This window comes from Pantherophis guttatus, chromosome 7 (genome assembly GCF_059756535.1).
Source record: "Pantherophis guttatus breed Tessera chromosome 7, ASM5975653v1, whole genome shotgun sequence".
Lineage (NCBI taxonomy): Eukaryota > Metazoa > Chordata > Lepidosauria > Squamata > Colubridae > Pantherophis > Pantherophis guttatus.
In genome coordinates, this window is record NC_142069.1 from 5,213,235 (window position 1) to 5,227,983 (window position 14,749).

The window sequence follows — 14,749 nt, forward strand, 5'->3', positions numbered from 1 at the left end:
CTGGATCATTTTACAGTTTGGGGGGTGGGTGGGGTGGAGATTGGGGAGACGAGAAGAACGGCAATCCGTGCCTCGTATCCGGTCAAAGTTGTTTGGGGGTTCAGAGGCGGGAGGATGCAAATTCCTCCAGTACCCACTCCTGTGCCAGCTCCCCCAGCCTAAATTTCTCTCTCTCTCTCCCTCTCCTCTTTCTCTCTCTCTTTTTCTTCCTTTTCTTCTTCTCTTCCTTATCTCTCCCCCTCTCCTCTCTGTCCCTCTCCTCTATCTCTCTTTCTTCTTCTTCTTTCTCCTCTTCCTTCTCTCTCTCTCCCCCATCTCTCCTCCTCATTTTCCTTCTCTCTCTTTCTTCTTCTTTTTCCTTTCTTCTCTCGCCCTCCACCCTCTCTCCTTTTCCTTCTCTCTCCCCTCGCCTCCCTTTCTTTTCTCCTCTTCCTTCTCTCTCTCCCCCTAACACTCCTCCTCCTCCTTCTTTTCCTTCTCTTTCTTCTTCCTTCTCCTCTTCCTTCTCTCTCTCCCTCATCTCTCCTCCTCCTCTTCCTTCTTTCTTCTTCTTCCTTCTCTCTCTCCCCACTCCTTTTCTTTCTCTCTCCCCCTCTCCTCTCTCCCTTTCCTCCATCTTTCTTCTTCTTCTTTCTCCTCTTCCTTCTCTCTCTCTCCCCATCTCTCCTTCTCCTTCTCCTTTTCCTTCTTTCTTTCTCCTCTTCCTTCTCACTCTCTTTCCCCATCTCTCCTCCTCCTTCTTTTCCTTCTCTCTTTCTTTTTCTCCTCTTCCTTCTCTCGCTCTCTCCCCCCTCTCTATCTCTCTCCTCCTCCTCTTCTCTCTCTCTCCCCCTCTCCTCTCTCCCTCTCCTCCCTCTCTTTCTTCTTTTCTCCTCTTCCTTCTCTCTCCCCTATCTCTCTTCCTCCTCCTCCTCCTTTTCCTTCTCTCTCTTTCTTCTTCTTCTTTCTCCTCTTCCTTCTCTCTCTCCCCCCCCCTATATATCTCTCTCTCCTCCTCCTCCCTCTCACACACACACAAACAACGGACATCCCTTCCAAATTCATATGCTGAGGGCAGTCTAGCGCTATCTCGATCTTGCTAATCGAGGGGGGGGGTTTTTCCCCCTCCAAGCTTGATCCAAACTCTAAAGGGAGGAGGAGGAGAAGGGGGAACGACAACACACACCACGGTGTGACTAAGCAGTTTTCGACAGCACAAACACCGGAGGCAGCATGAGCCAGGGAAAAAGCTGTGTGTGACTCAGATGTTCGGGGAGGAAAAACAAAAACACAAATGTTCGGCCTGGCGTTTCGTTTAGATTTGCTGCCTCCTGAACACAAGAGGTGTAAAAGAAAGAGAGAGAGACACACACACACACACACCATGAAATTATTTTACATAAGAAGGGCAGAGAGGAAGACTACGGGTAATCCTGGATTTACAATCATTACTTTGGTGACCATCTGAAGTTACAACGGTGCTGATAACCGTGACCCCCTTTTCACATGTACGACCGTGGCAGCATTCCCTGCGGCCACGGGATCAAACTCCAGAGGCTTGGCAACTGGTGTGTACTTCTGACGGTTGCGGTGAGAGAGGAGCCCTCCTTTCAACCCTGAGCTTACAAAATATTCTCCTTTACATTAGCATTTTCAAATTGCCACAACTCCCTTGCCAGACAGACAGACAGACAGATTCCAAGGAAAGGAATCCTACCCGACGGGATCTTGAAAATCAGATTACCCCAATCTCTCAAATTTGGTGGCCCGGAGTTTGTAACCGTCTCCTCTTCCCCCACGAGAATGAGACAACGGTGTGCGGCGGCAGCCAAAAAAGCCAATGCAATCCTAAATTGCATGAACAGAGGGATTCAATCAAGATCAAGGGAGTTACTAATACCACTCTGTAAAGCCTTAGTAAGACCACACCTAGAGTGCTGCATCCAGTTTTGGTCACCACACTATAAAAAAGATGTCGAGGCTCTAGAAAGAGTGCAGAGAAAAGCAACGAAGATGATTAGGGGACTGGAGGATAAAATATATGAAGAACGGTTGCAGGAACTGGGCATGGCTAGTCTAGTGAAGAGAAGGACCAGGGGAGACAGGAGAGCATCTTCCAATATTTGAGGGGCTGCCACAGAGAGGAGGAAGGGGGTCAAGCTATTCTCCAAAGCACCTGAAGGCCAGACAAGGAATAATGGATGGAAAGTGATCAAGGAGAGATTCAACCTGGAAATAAGGAGAACGTTTCTGACAGTGAGAACAATCAACCCATGGAACTGAAGTTGCCTTCAGAAGTTGTGGGAGCTTCATCCCTGGAGGCTTTCAAGAAGAGATTGGACTGCCATTTGTCAGAAATGGTGTAGGGCAGGGGTGGGCAATTGTGGCTGTTTTACAACCTGTGGACTTCAACTCCCAGAATTCCTGAGACAGCCAAGCTGAAGTTGATGACCTACAGGGTCCCTCCCAACTCTGTTAATCTGTTGTAATGATTCAAATATATTAAGTTACAACCCGTTCACTTAAGGGCCGTTCAAAGTTCCAGTGTCACGGACAAAGATTGACTTATGGACGTGTTTTCCACATTTACACTCATGGCAGCACACACACACACACACACACACACACACACACACACACACAGTCACGTGATCAACATTTAAATGCTTGGCAACCAGCATGCATTTCAAGATGGATGTAATATCCTGGGGTCATGTGATCACCGTTTGCAAGATTCCCAGGTGGGAAGTCAATGGGGGGGGGGGAGAAAGAGAAGCCAGATTTGCTTAATAATCATGTGATTCACTTAATTGCAGTTATTCACTGAACACCCATGGCAAAAAACAAAACAAACCTGTCACAGTGATTTGGGCCAATCACCAGGAGATGAGGAGTTATAGTCCCGCCTTAGCCCTCAAAACCAGCTGGGTGATTTTTGAGACAATTGCTAGAAGATACTGAGTTCTAGTCCCACCTTAGCCATCAAAAGTCGATTTTTGGGCCAATCAGCAGGAGACACTGAGTTCTAGTCCCGCCTTAGCCATCAAAAGTCACTTTTGGGCCAATCAGCAGGAGACACTGAGTTCTAGTCCCGCCTTAGCCATCAAAAGTCATTTTTGGGCCAATCAGCAGGAGACAGAGTTCTAGTCCCGCCTTAGCCATCAAAAGTCATTTTTTGGGCCAATCAGCAGGAGACACTGAGTTCTAGTCCCGCGTTAGCCATCAAAAGTCAATTTTTGGGCCAATCAGCAGGAGACAATGAGTTCTAGTCTCTCTCTTTCTCTCTCCCTCCCTCCCTCCCCCCCCCTCTCTCGGAGAATTAGGTTATGTTCAACAAATGATTTATAAAAAATAATAAAGGCGAGATTTAAAAAAAAAAACTCTAAAGTAAAGCATTTACTGCAGAACGGAGCTCAAAGCAAAACGCCTGACCATCGTTTTTAGTCACAGTCTCGTAAAAACGTGTATATGGGATTTTTTTTAATGAGTTTTTTTTTAAAGAAATATTTGGCAAGATGCTTTAGACAAAACACCCACCAGCCCTAGCTAGCAATGCCGAATGCGAAGGACAGTGGCAGCTACAATCCAAAACCAATATTATAAGTCTCTTTTTATTATTTTCTTCAGTGGAATAAAATGTATTGGCGGAGGCAGAAGATTATATTCTGCTTCCCCCCCCCCCCCGAGGGCCAGGGTGTCAGAAATGGATGCTGAATATGGACACCGCCCTTCTTAAACGGCATGACATAATCATGCAAAATTGGCCTTCAAGCCAAAGCGATTTTGCATCACCACGTACTCTGCCAAGGCAACCGAAAACAGGAAAACACCAGAGTCCAATGTTTACATATAAAACAGAAAGTGTTGCCAGGAAAAGGGAGGGAGGGAGGGAGAAGTGGGAGATGAGAGACAAAGAGGGAGGGAGGGAGGGAGGGAGAGGGGAAGGAGGAAAAGGGGAGAGAAAGAGAAAGGGGAGAGGGAGGGAGGAGAGGGAGGGAGGGGAAGGGAAGGAGGGAGAGAGAGGGGGGAGAGGGAGGGAGAAGGAAGAGAGGGAGAAAAAGAGGGGGGAAGGAGAAAGAGAGGGGGGAAGAGTGAGATGGAGAGAGAGGGAGGGCGATGGAGAAGGAAGAGAAGCAGAGAGGGGGAAGACGGAGAGGGGAAGGGAGGAGAGGCAGAGGGGGAGAGAAAGAGGGGAGCGGGAGGGAGAAGGAGAGGGAGGAAGGAGAGGGAGGGAGGTGGAGAGAGGGAGGGTGAGGGAGGGAGGAGGAAGAGAGGCAGAGAGGGAGGACAGGGGGAGAGAGGGGGAAGACAGAGAGGGAGAGGGAGGAGGAGAGGGAGAGGAAGGGGAAAGGAGGGAGGGAGAGGGAGAAAGAGAGGAGAGAGGGAGGGAGGCGGAAGGGAGGGAGGAAGGGAAAAGGAGAAGGGAGGGGTAACAGGTAGAGAGAGGGAGGGAGGGTGAGGGAGGAGAAGGAAGAGAGGCAGAGAGGGGGAGAGGGGGAAGATGGAGAGGGGAAGGGAGGAGAGGCAGAGGGGGAGAGAAAGAGGGGAGCGGGAGGGAGAAGGAGAGGGAGGGAGGAGAGGGAGGTGGAGAGAGGGAGGGTGAGGGAGGGAGGAGGAAGAGAGGTAGAGAGGGGGAGGACAGGGGGAGAAAGGGGGAAGACGGAGAGGGCGAGGGAGGAGGAGAGGGAGAGGGGGAGGGAGGGGGAGGGAGGGAGGGAGAGGGAGAAAGAGAGAGGGGAGAGGGAGGGAGGAGAGGGAGGCGGAAGGGAGGGAGGAAGGGAAAAGGAGAAGGGAGGGGTAACAGGTAGAGAGAGGGAGGGAGGGTGAGGGAGGAGAAGGAACAGAGGCAGAGAGGGAGAAAGAGAGAGAGAGAGAACAGCACTTAATTTCCCAACAAATTTAGTCCACAGCTGCTTTTATACAAAGATGCTGTCAGAAGGCTGCTATTTTTACTAACTCACTCATAAAAATTGCTAGGTACATTCCCACCCATGTTCTTGGTGCCAGTAGAAAAAAAGGAAAAGGAAAAGGAAAGAAAAGAAAACTTTAAATATCTTAAACGTTTTGCCTTTTGGCAACAGGTGGGGAAGGCACGTTAGCCTGAAAAACTCAGCGGTTAAACAGAGGCCCAAAGCTATGAAATCCTTCAAAAAGGAGCATTTTCCCTCCTTCAATAGGTACACGCGTGGTTGAGGGACAGAGAGCTTGAGAGAAAATTCAGAATTTCGTTATTAGCAGGTGTTGACAGTGGCGAGAATTTTATCCCCAGGTAGTCCTTTTCCTTCCTTCTTTCCTTCCCTCCTTCCTTCTCTCCCTTCCTCACGCCCTCTCTTTTCCTTCCTTCCTTCCCTCCCTTTCCTTCCTCCCTCTTTTCTTTTTTTTCCTTCCTTCCTTCCTTCCTTCCTTCCTTCCTTCCTTCCTTCCTTCCTTCCTTCCTTCCCTCTCTCCCTTCCTCTCCATCTCCCAGAATCTCCAACTGGTTGGGGGCAACTGGGAAATGAATTCATTCCAGACGGTGCCAAATTGGGGAAGGGTGTCTCCTCCTGCTCTTTCACCAATCCATCTCCTCTCTTTTTCAGGACCCAACTCTGTTCCTTCATCCAATGCGTGGGGTTAAAGAAGAGGAAGGGAGGGGAAAACCTGCCCTGTCTTCTGTCAAAACCTCCGGACAAAAGGGAGGCTTTTCAAAACAGAATGGAGTTTTTTTGTTCTTCCTGGCTATAAGAAAAGACTCGCTCTAACATCTCCCTGCGCAAACAAGGGAAATAAATGTTCAGAGCTGTTTATTTACTTGCACAGACACACGAGGACGGTCAACGGGAATTTTTCTATTCATTCATGATTTCTACATGAGTCATTTGCCTACAAAGGACGCCATTCAGCCTAACAGCTTTTTTTTTTTCCTTCTGCTTCTTCTTTTCTTTTCTTTCTTCCTTTTTTAAAAAAAAAAAAAAATAGGTGGCTAATTATGTCTTTTCTCTTTTGTCCAAATCCAAGGCAGCAACTAATGTGTTTGGCCCCGAGGATCCTGGCTGGGTAGTTTGGTCACAAGGACGGATCTGTTTTCTTCCAAGAAATGAACTCATCGCAGGTGGCCGCTATGGAAGCAAACCAGCATTGGCTTCTCTCTCCTTGCAGACTGAGGTTACGTAGCTGCAGCCTCTTCATTCAGAAAACCAAGTTCCCCCAAAATAGGAGCCTTCGGATGAACTTAAGGCCAGAATTCTCATCCTCTTTGACTTCTGGCCGCCGAAGATGGATTTGTGATATTGCAAAAGCTCTGGAGGATGTCCCACTGCGGAAGGCTTCAATAAAGCTTTAGCAAGTGCTGGCCAATCCTGGACTTACCGCCGTTTAGGGACCGTTCGAAGTTACGAAAGAAGTTATGACCATTTTTCACACTTACGACCGTTGCATCATTCCCCCACGGTCACGTGATCAAAATTCAGGCGGCTTGGCAACCGACTAAGATTTGTGACGGTCGCGGGGACCACCTTTTGCGAACGTCGGACAAGCAAAAGTCCAGGGGGGCAGCCGGATTCACTTAACAACCAGGTTGCTAACGTAACCTCAGCAGTGATTCACTTAACCACCGCGGCAAGACAAGTCGTCAAATGGGGGCGAAGCTGACTTAGTAACTGTCTCACTTATCAACAGGAATCTTGGGCTCAATTGTGGAATCATCTGTACTTGCGCTAAAAAAAAAAATGCGATGATTTCATTTCATAGGAGAAAATGCTGGGGTCTGTAGCAGGGGTGAAATGATCCCGGTTCGGACCGGATTCCCCGATCTGGTAGCGATGGAGGCGGGTGGTTCGGAGAACCGGTAGCAAAAATCCCTGTGCCACCCCCCACCCCCTCTGCCCAGCTGAGCCGCGTGATCACCAGAGGTTTTTTTAAAAACAAATTTAAAAGCATTTTTTCTACAACCTGTTTGGCCGAAAAAATGCTTTTAAAAGTTAAAAAAAAAAAAGCCTCTGACTATCCAAGCTGAGTTGCCTGACCGGCAGAGGCTTTTTTTCTTTTATTGAAAAGTTTTTACAAACATTTTAACCAAGTTTTGAGCCCCACCTCCTTCCCCTCCCCCCCACCCCCCGACTTCCCAGAGCAAAATACAGGTTATTTCATTTAGCAATCTTAATCTAACATATGCTAACTATCTATAAACTCTTTTCATCCCTTTTTCACTTTAACTCCCTATTGACGTAGCTAAGTAATAACATATCTTCTTAAATCCAAATATTCATTCATATACTATTTGAAACTTTTTAGTCCCATATTTGTTTTGAATATAATCAATCCATAGGCTGATCAGGTAACTCAGCTGGGATTGTCAGAGCCTTTTGAAAGCATTTTTTTCGCTGAAGAGGTTGTAGAAAAAATGGTTTTAAACGTTAAAAAAAAATGGCCATGCCCACCCAGTCACATTACCCCCCCCCCAACCAAGTCACGCCCACAGAACCGGTAGTAACAAATTTTAGATTTCATCACTGGTCTGTAGGTAGCCAGGTCTACATGCATACAGAGAATAAATTTCTGATTTTATTTAAACTATGTAAGGAAAACATAGGAATGTCTGCCAAAGTTTCAAAAAAAAAAAAAAAGGCAATAACAACAACAACATTCCGATGGCTCTTCTCAATTTTAGGTAGCAGATGTTTCTGCTCCGTCAAAATTTATCGTGTGGATTTTGGGCGGCTTCGCTTTCCAAAACAAGACAGCCGGTTCCAAAGCACAGCTGGAACCGCTGGAATAACACAAACAAAGCTGCTCCAATATTTCTTTTTAATGGACCTGAGAGTGAAGATTCCCTTGATCAAAACAAGCCTTTTTTTCTTTTTTCTTCTTCGAATTCTGTCCTATTTCAAAAGATCGCTATACACCAGGAAGGGGAAAGTATGGCCCCTTTGCCATCTCAGAATTCGGGAATAACAGAGTTGGAAGGGAGCTTGGAGGCCTTCGAGTCCAACCCCGTGCTCAGACAGGAAACCCTATACCAGTAAGGGTTAACCTTTTTGCCATCGCGTGCCAGGAGCGGGGAAGGGGGGGGTCGCGCGCACGTGTGCCCACATCCATAATTCTATAGGCCCTGTGCATGCACGCACGAACCCCCCCCCCCGCTCCGTCCCCACTCCTGGCACGCGATGGCATGGTGGGCCCAGTTGGCCTGTTTTTCTCTCTCCCCAGGTAAATGGGCCATTTCTGGCCTCCGGACTGCCTCCGGGGGGGGAGGCTGTTTTCACCCTCCCCAGGCTCCTAGAAAGACTCTGGAGGCTGGGGAGAGGAAAAAATGGGCCTTCCCCACCACCACCACCCCCCCGAGGCCCTCAGAAGGCAGGAAACAGGCTGTTTCCCTACTTCCAGTGGGCTAGAAGGCCCGAAAATCAGCTGGCCGGCGCGCACATACACGCTGGAGCTGAGCTCGTGTGCCCACCGATATGGCTAGGCGTCATAAGTTCGCCATCATGGCCCTATACCATTTCAGACACTTGTCCAATCTCTTCTTTAAAACTTCCAGTATTAGAGCATCCACAACTTCTGGAAGCAGGTGGTTCCACTGGTTAATTGTTCTCACTGTCAGGAAATTTCTCCTTAGTTCTAGGTTGCTTCTCTCCTTTATTGGTTTCCACCCGTTGCTTCTTGTCCTGCCCTCAGGTGGCTTTGGAGAATAGCTTGACTCCCTCTTCTTTGGGGCAGCCCCTGAGGTATTGGAATACAGGTAGTCCTCGACTTACAACCACAATTGAGCCCAGAATGTATGCTGTTAAGCAAAACATTTGTTCAGTGAGTTTTGCTCCATTTTACGACTTTTCTTGCCACTTTAAGACGTTAAGTTAGTAACACAGTTGTTAAATGAATCTAGTTTTCCCACTGACTTTGCTTGTCTGAAGGTCGCGAAAGGTGTTCCTATGACTCTGGGATCTTGCAACCATCATAAATGTGAGTTAAATCGCCAAATGTCTGAATTTTGATTGTGTGACCATGCGGATGCTGCAACGGTCGTAAGTGTGAAAAACGGTCGTAAGTCGCGTTTTTCAGTGCCGTGGTAACTTTGAATGGTCACTAAGTGAACTGTTGTAAGTCAAGAACCACCTGTACTGCTATATCACCCTGAATCCTTCTTTCAATTAAACTAGAACAGGGATCAGCAACCTGTGGCTCTGGAGCCGCATGTGGCTCTTTCATCCCTCTGCTGAGGCTCCCTGACACTCAAAATATGCATCACAACCGCCAATGTGCGACACCCACCTGCACATGATTTATTGAGCTTTTCAACCCCCGGTAGGCCAACCATGGATAAATCCAAGAAAAGAAAAGTTTCAGAAGAAAACAAAGTTTAATTCAACTACATTTGCTAGTTTTGTGGCCGCTCAAGAAATAGTCAGGCACGGGAAGAGTTTTGTGGCTCCCGGTGTTTTCTTTTCTGTGGGAAACGGGTCCAAATGGCTCTTTGAATGTTTAAGGTCGCAGACCCTTGGACTAAACACACCCAATTCCAGCAACGGTTCTTTATATGTTTTAGCCTCCAGTCCCCCTAATCATCTTTGTTGCTCTTTGCCCATCTCTGGACTTCTCTGAAATCTGTTGGACTTCAACTCCCAGCATTCCCTGACCCAGCCGTTCAACCCAAGTGCAGCCTTACCCATCCCTGAATCCTTTTTGGTGCCATCCGAGATGATATCCACGTGGTCGCTGTCTACGTCGTAACTGAAAAAATCGTTCAAGTACGTTTTCGACCTTTGACCGCCAAACATATACAGGCAACGGTTTTTCTAAAAGGGAGGGGAAAAGAAAAGATACGCAGAGTTGTTAGGTGTGGTCTAGGCCAGCGATCACCAACTGGCGGTCCGTGAGAAAAGGTTGGTGGTCCGCAGAAAAATTATTTGCATTTTTTATACTGCACTAAATCAGGGGTCCTCAAACTACGGCCCCTGGGCTGCTTACGTGCAATGAATGTTTGTGTTGCTGCAAAGTGTCTCCCCTTTCGGGGTCTTCTTCTGTGGGTAGGAGGGGGACAGAAATTCCGACTTGGGGTCTGCTTCAGCCTCCTGGTGTGGGGCTTTGGGCGAAGGCTGGATGGATGGAAGAGCCGCTGGTGGCGAAGAGCCGGAGGGCCTCGTTCCAGTGGGACTGCATCATGGCCTGGAACTGGCTGACCATCTCAGCCTGCTGAGCCTCCAGGCGCCGGTACCTGGCCTTGCACTCCCGCAGGTCTTCCCTCTGCTTGGAAAGCCTATGCTCCTAGTCCTCAGTGAGGTGCTTCTGCTGAGCCTCCTTCTCGGTCAGATCCAATTTGAGCTGAGCTAACTCTTTCTCATGGTGGCTGCTTAGCTCCAACAACTGCTTCCTGTTGGGGCCCTAAGGAGCCCGGGTGGGGAGGAGAGGAGTGGATGGGATGAGAGGGGCAAATAGAGGCCGGCGAGGCGCTCAATGTGAGTGACATCAAGTTGACCACGCCCACCCAGTCACATGGCCACCTAGCCACGCCCACCCAGCCGGTCATTAGGCAGATCATATTAGTGGTCCGTGGGATTTAAAATTATGAATTTAGTGGTCCCTGAGGTCCGAAAGATTGGTGGTCCCTGGTCTAGACCAGGGGTCTCCAACCTTGGCAACTTTAAGCCTGGTGGACTTCAACTCCCAGAATTCCCCAGCCAGCTTTGCTGGGAGTTGAAGCCCGTCAGGCTTAAAGTTCTCAAGGTTCTCTCAGCCACATGTTGGAAATGTGAAAAAACGGTCGGCACCTTCTATCATCTATGGTGGACTTGTCCAGAGACCAAAAAGTTTTGGTCCAAAATTCGACACTGGCTTTGTGAAATAACGGGACAGGAGGTAGTCCTAGCTCCAGAATCTTTCCTCCTGGGCATAACTGAAGATGGCCTTAATAATAACAAAACGCAATTTATAATCCAGATTACAACCGCGGCTAGATTAGCCTTTGCGAAATGTTGGAAAAATAAATCTATACCCTCAGAAGAAACTCTAATAAACAAAATCCTAGAGTGCGCAGAAATGGCAAAACTGACGAGTGAGTTAAATAATGAGGACAACTCTAAATACTATGACGTATGGGGAAACTGGTATAATTGGTTGAAGAACAAGATAAAAACATGACTTTAGGAAATGACCTGTTTTGTACTTGAATTAGAGTTATATTGCATAGAATAGTGTATAGCTAAGGATGAAGTTTATTTAACATATGACTCATCAAATTGTATAAACACTGTACCTCTGAAAGGAGATAGAGATTGTATATTTTCTTTTTTATTTTGGAAAATTTAATAAAGTATTTAAAAAAAATAAAAATAAAATAAAGTTCTCAAGGTTGGAGACCCCTGGTCTAGAATACAGGTAAGTCATAGTTTGTTCCAAGTTCCAACATCACCCACGAAAGGGACTTAGGACCGTTTTTCACACTTGCGACCCTTATAGCATTTCCCCCGTGATCAGGTGATTAAAATCCAGACCCTTGGCAACTGAGTTATATTTATGACTGCTGTGGCCTCATGGGATCACGTGATCCCCTTTTGCGACCATCAGACAAGCCAAGTCAATGAGGAAGCCAGATTTCACTTAACGACAGTCTTACTAACTTACTGAGCACAGCGATTCACTTAACAACGGTGACAAGGAAGGTCGTAAAATGGGAGCAAAACTCAGTTAACAAATGTCTCTCGCTTAGCAACGTTAAGTTTGGGTTGGTCACCGGTACCAGAGATTTATGTTAATATCTAACATCTTGGATATTAGTTGATATCTCCTTGGAGTTAGATAAGGATCAATGGAATTGAAGAAGAGTTGGACTCAGTTCGATGATGACTACTTAGGGATTCTAAGATGATCCCCCTCTTAATTCCGCCTCCCAGGTGCCTACAACTCCCTGTATAAAATTTTAATAGATTAACACACAGGCCAAGATAATATAAACTTAAGCAGTCCCACAGAGGGCTGATCCTTACTGAATGGAATAACATGCAGTGTCCTATTCTGGATTGGACGTCTTCGGGACCAGCATTACACGAATCTTCTCGCAAGAGTTTCCATATCCGGCACTGACAGTCAAAAGCAAAGAGGCCGCTGAATTGTGGTTCACTGGCCCGGCTGTCATCGACACTGCCGTTGCATGTCAAAATCCTTCCCCCGAAGGTGTAGATCATGTGTTTCTCCGAATCCATGCACATCTGCAACAAATGGAAGGCATTTTTATTAAAAATACGGCTTGACATCATGAAAAACAAGACTTGTTTTTTAAAAAAGAGTATATATTACGCTTTAAATAAGCAGTGTCCAACTTTGGCAACTTTCAAGACTTGTACACTTCAACTCCCAGAATTCCCCAGTCAGCATGACTGGCTGGGGAATTCTGGGAGTTGAAGTCCACAGGTCTTAAAGTTGCCACAGTTGGACACCCCTGCTTTAAATGTTCCATGAATTAAAGCCTAATAACTGGCTGAGGAATTCTGGGAATTGAAGTCCACACATTTTAAAGTTGCCAAGGTTGAGAAACACAGTTACAGACATTTTATTTTATTTTATTTAACTCTTCTTTCCCATCTGTTTTTCTACCTACATTAATGCACACATACACTAACTTCTCTCTGCACATTTTTTCTTTCTTTATATCCTCTGACCTTTTTTCACTCTGTTCAAAAGGACTTTTTACAGTTTCCTCTCTTCAGCCCTCTCTATTTTGACTTCTCCACCTTATTTTCTCCCAGGGATGTCAATCTGATTTAAATCTGTTAGCCCAAAAAAAAAAAAAAAAAAAAAGTGATCTGGGTAGATCTCTGAGAAAGCAAGGAAGAGAAAAAGGGAACTTGGTGGAAGACCAAATTACTACCCTCATTCACTCTTTTGCTGGATGGAAACTGTTAATTCTTTCTATTAAAAAAAACCTGCCCACTGTGATTTTAAAAAAAAACCCAATTATATCACAAATAAAGGCAATTTTCCCACTGATTCCACCCTCCCGTTTTTTCCCTTTCCTGTTGGGTTCTTCTGATTCTACACTAGATCAAAGTAGGGGTGAAATCTAAAATTTGTTACTACCAGTTCTGTGGGCATGGCTTGATGGGGTAATGTGTCTGGGTGGGCGTGGCCAACTTTTTTTTTTTTTAACTTTTAAAAGCATTTTTTCTACAGCCTCTTCGGCCAAAGAAGTTGCAGAAAAAATGCTTTTAAAAGCCTCTGATGATCCCAGCTGAGCCGCGCGATCATCAGAGGCTTTTTTTTTTAACTTTTAAAAGCATTTTTTCAGCTGAAGAAACTAAAACTGAAAGTGAAACTCCTCTCCTCTGCTTGTGTTTTGCTTGTGTTGGAAAACCTGCTTTTGGTATTGTATATTTACTTTATATTATATATAGAGAGAAGTTATTGAATCCTGCTGAACCAGTTACTTGTGTGTGCTTTCTGGATGTGATTGCTGCTGCAAACTCTGACAGTCCTTGCAGCAAATAACGAAGGTCAGCGTCAGCACATTATTGCAGCCTGATTCGGCAAGAGCAGCTGATTGGTGGGTGGATTGGCCTCCCGGAATACCCCCAATCAGCTGTTTCAGGCTGCAGAGATTGCCACAGACCATCATCGCCTCCTTGCCTTGCGTTTTTGGCTACATTCGGTGTATAAGATGCACCCAAATTGTCACCTTCTTTGGGGGGGTGGAGGGGGAGTGCACCTTATACTCTGAAAAATATGTTAAGTGACTGTCCACTAGGATTCCAGGATCCCACACAATAGCAATAGCACTTAGACTTATGTACTGCTTCACAGTGCTTTACAACCCTCTCTCTTGCTCACAAAGCATCACAACAACCCAGAGGGTTGCAAACCCATCCTTCTGAGTACAAATATGATTAACCCACATTCCAAATGCTCCTAAGCCCCCTAGGGTGTGATTGACAACTGACCTGATGGTCGAACACAAGCTTGGGGCCTCCATCAGCGGCCGTATCTTCGCTCAGCAACATCCAGGTGTTCGTGTCGATGTCGTAGCGATAGAAGTCGCTTTTCAGAGATTTGCTGTTCCTCACAGAGGAATCCAGGTAACGTCCCAAGGTGTAGATCTGCCTTCGCTGGATGTCGATGCACATCTTGTGACAGGACCGAGCAGTCGGACCATTCTGGAGAGAAGAAAGAACGGAAAAACCAGTTCACAAGCCAGTATCGGGACTCCGCAGAACCTGGGATTGAGCTGTCTTCCATCTGTGAAACTCACTGTCACAGTTCTGACAGATGGGATCCAAGCTTCAAAAGAAATCCAGTTATTTATTAGGAGCTTCATGTCAGCATGTTCCGAAGTGAAGCCAGCTCTGACCCTATGTAATTTGCACCCCAATTATATGTTTCCCCCCTCCCCCCCAGGGTGTGTCATCAATCACATTCGCCAACCGAGAAATTTTGCGGGTTGTAGAAGTCACTCCCCTCCAGCTGCTGTAGGTAATCCTGGCACACAACCTTGAGAGGGATAAGCATGGAATGTGCATCTGTCTTTGGCTGCTGTGCCGTTTCGCCAGTTTCCCATCCCCCCTGGCCTATGGCAACTTGAGAGCAGGCCAGGGATGCTTTGCAAGTTGACACTCACACAGAGAATGTGGGGTTCTTGTAGCATTTGTTATGTGTGATAAACAGAAATATCATTAATTTCCTCTGGCATTTTTTGTTTTTGTTTTTTAGTAAAGCTGCCGATCGCTCCTGTCAGAAATATTTTCAGATCTTCGGTCAACCTAAAACTCTCTTTGGAAAAACTGACAGAAGAGCACGATGCTGTTTA

General features: G+C 46.6%; 1 protein-coding gene across 2 annotated transcripts in view; it reads right to left on the reverse strand.

Moving 5' to 3' along the window:
* Positions 1–14,749, reverse strand: part of MKLN1 (muskelin 1) — a 96,823-nt gene that overhangs the window by 20,238 nt on the left and 61,836 nt on the right. For both annotated transcript variants that reach the window (XM_060685894.2, XM_087873570.1), the window contains 3 exons: positions 13,887–14,099; positions 11,940–12,161; positions 9,623–9,752 (listed from right to left, as the gene is read on the reverse strand). In XM_060685894.2, coding sequence (XP_060541877.1) covers positions 9,623–9,752; positions 11,940–12,161; positions 13,887–14,099 — 565 coding nt within the window. The remainder of the gene's footprint in view (positions 1–9,622; positions 9,753–11,939; positions 12,162–13,886; positions 14,100–14,749) is intronic.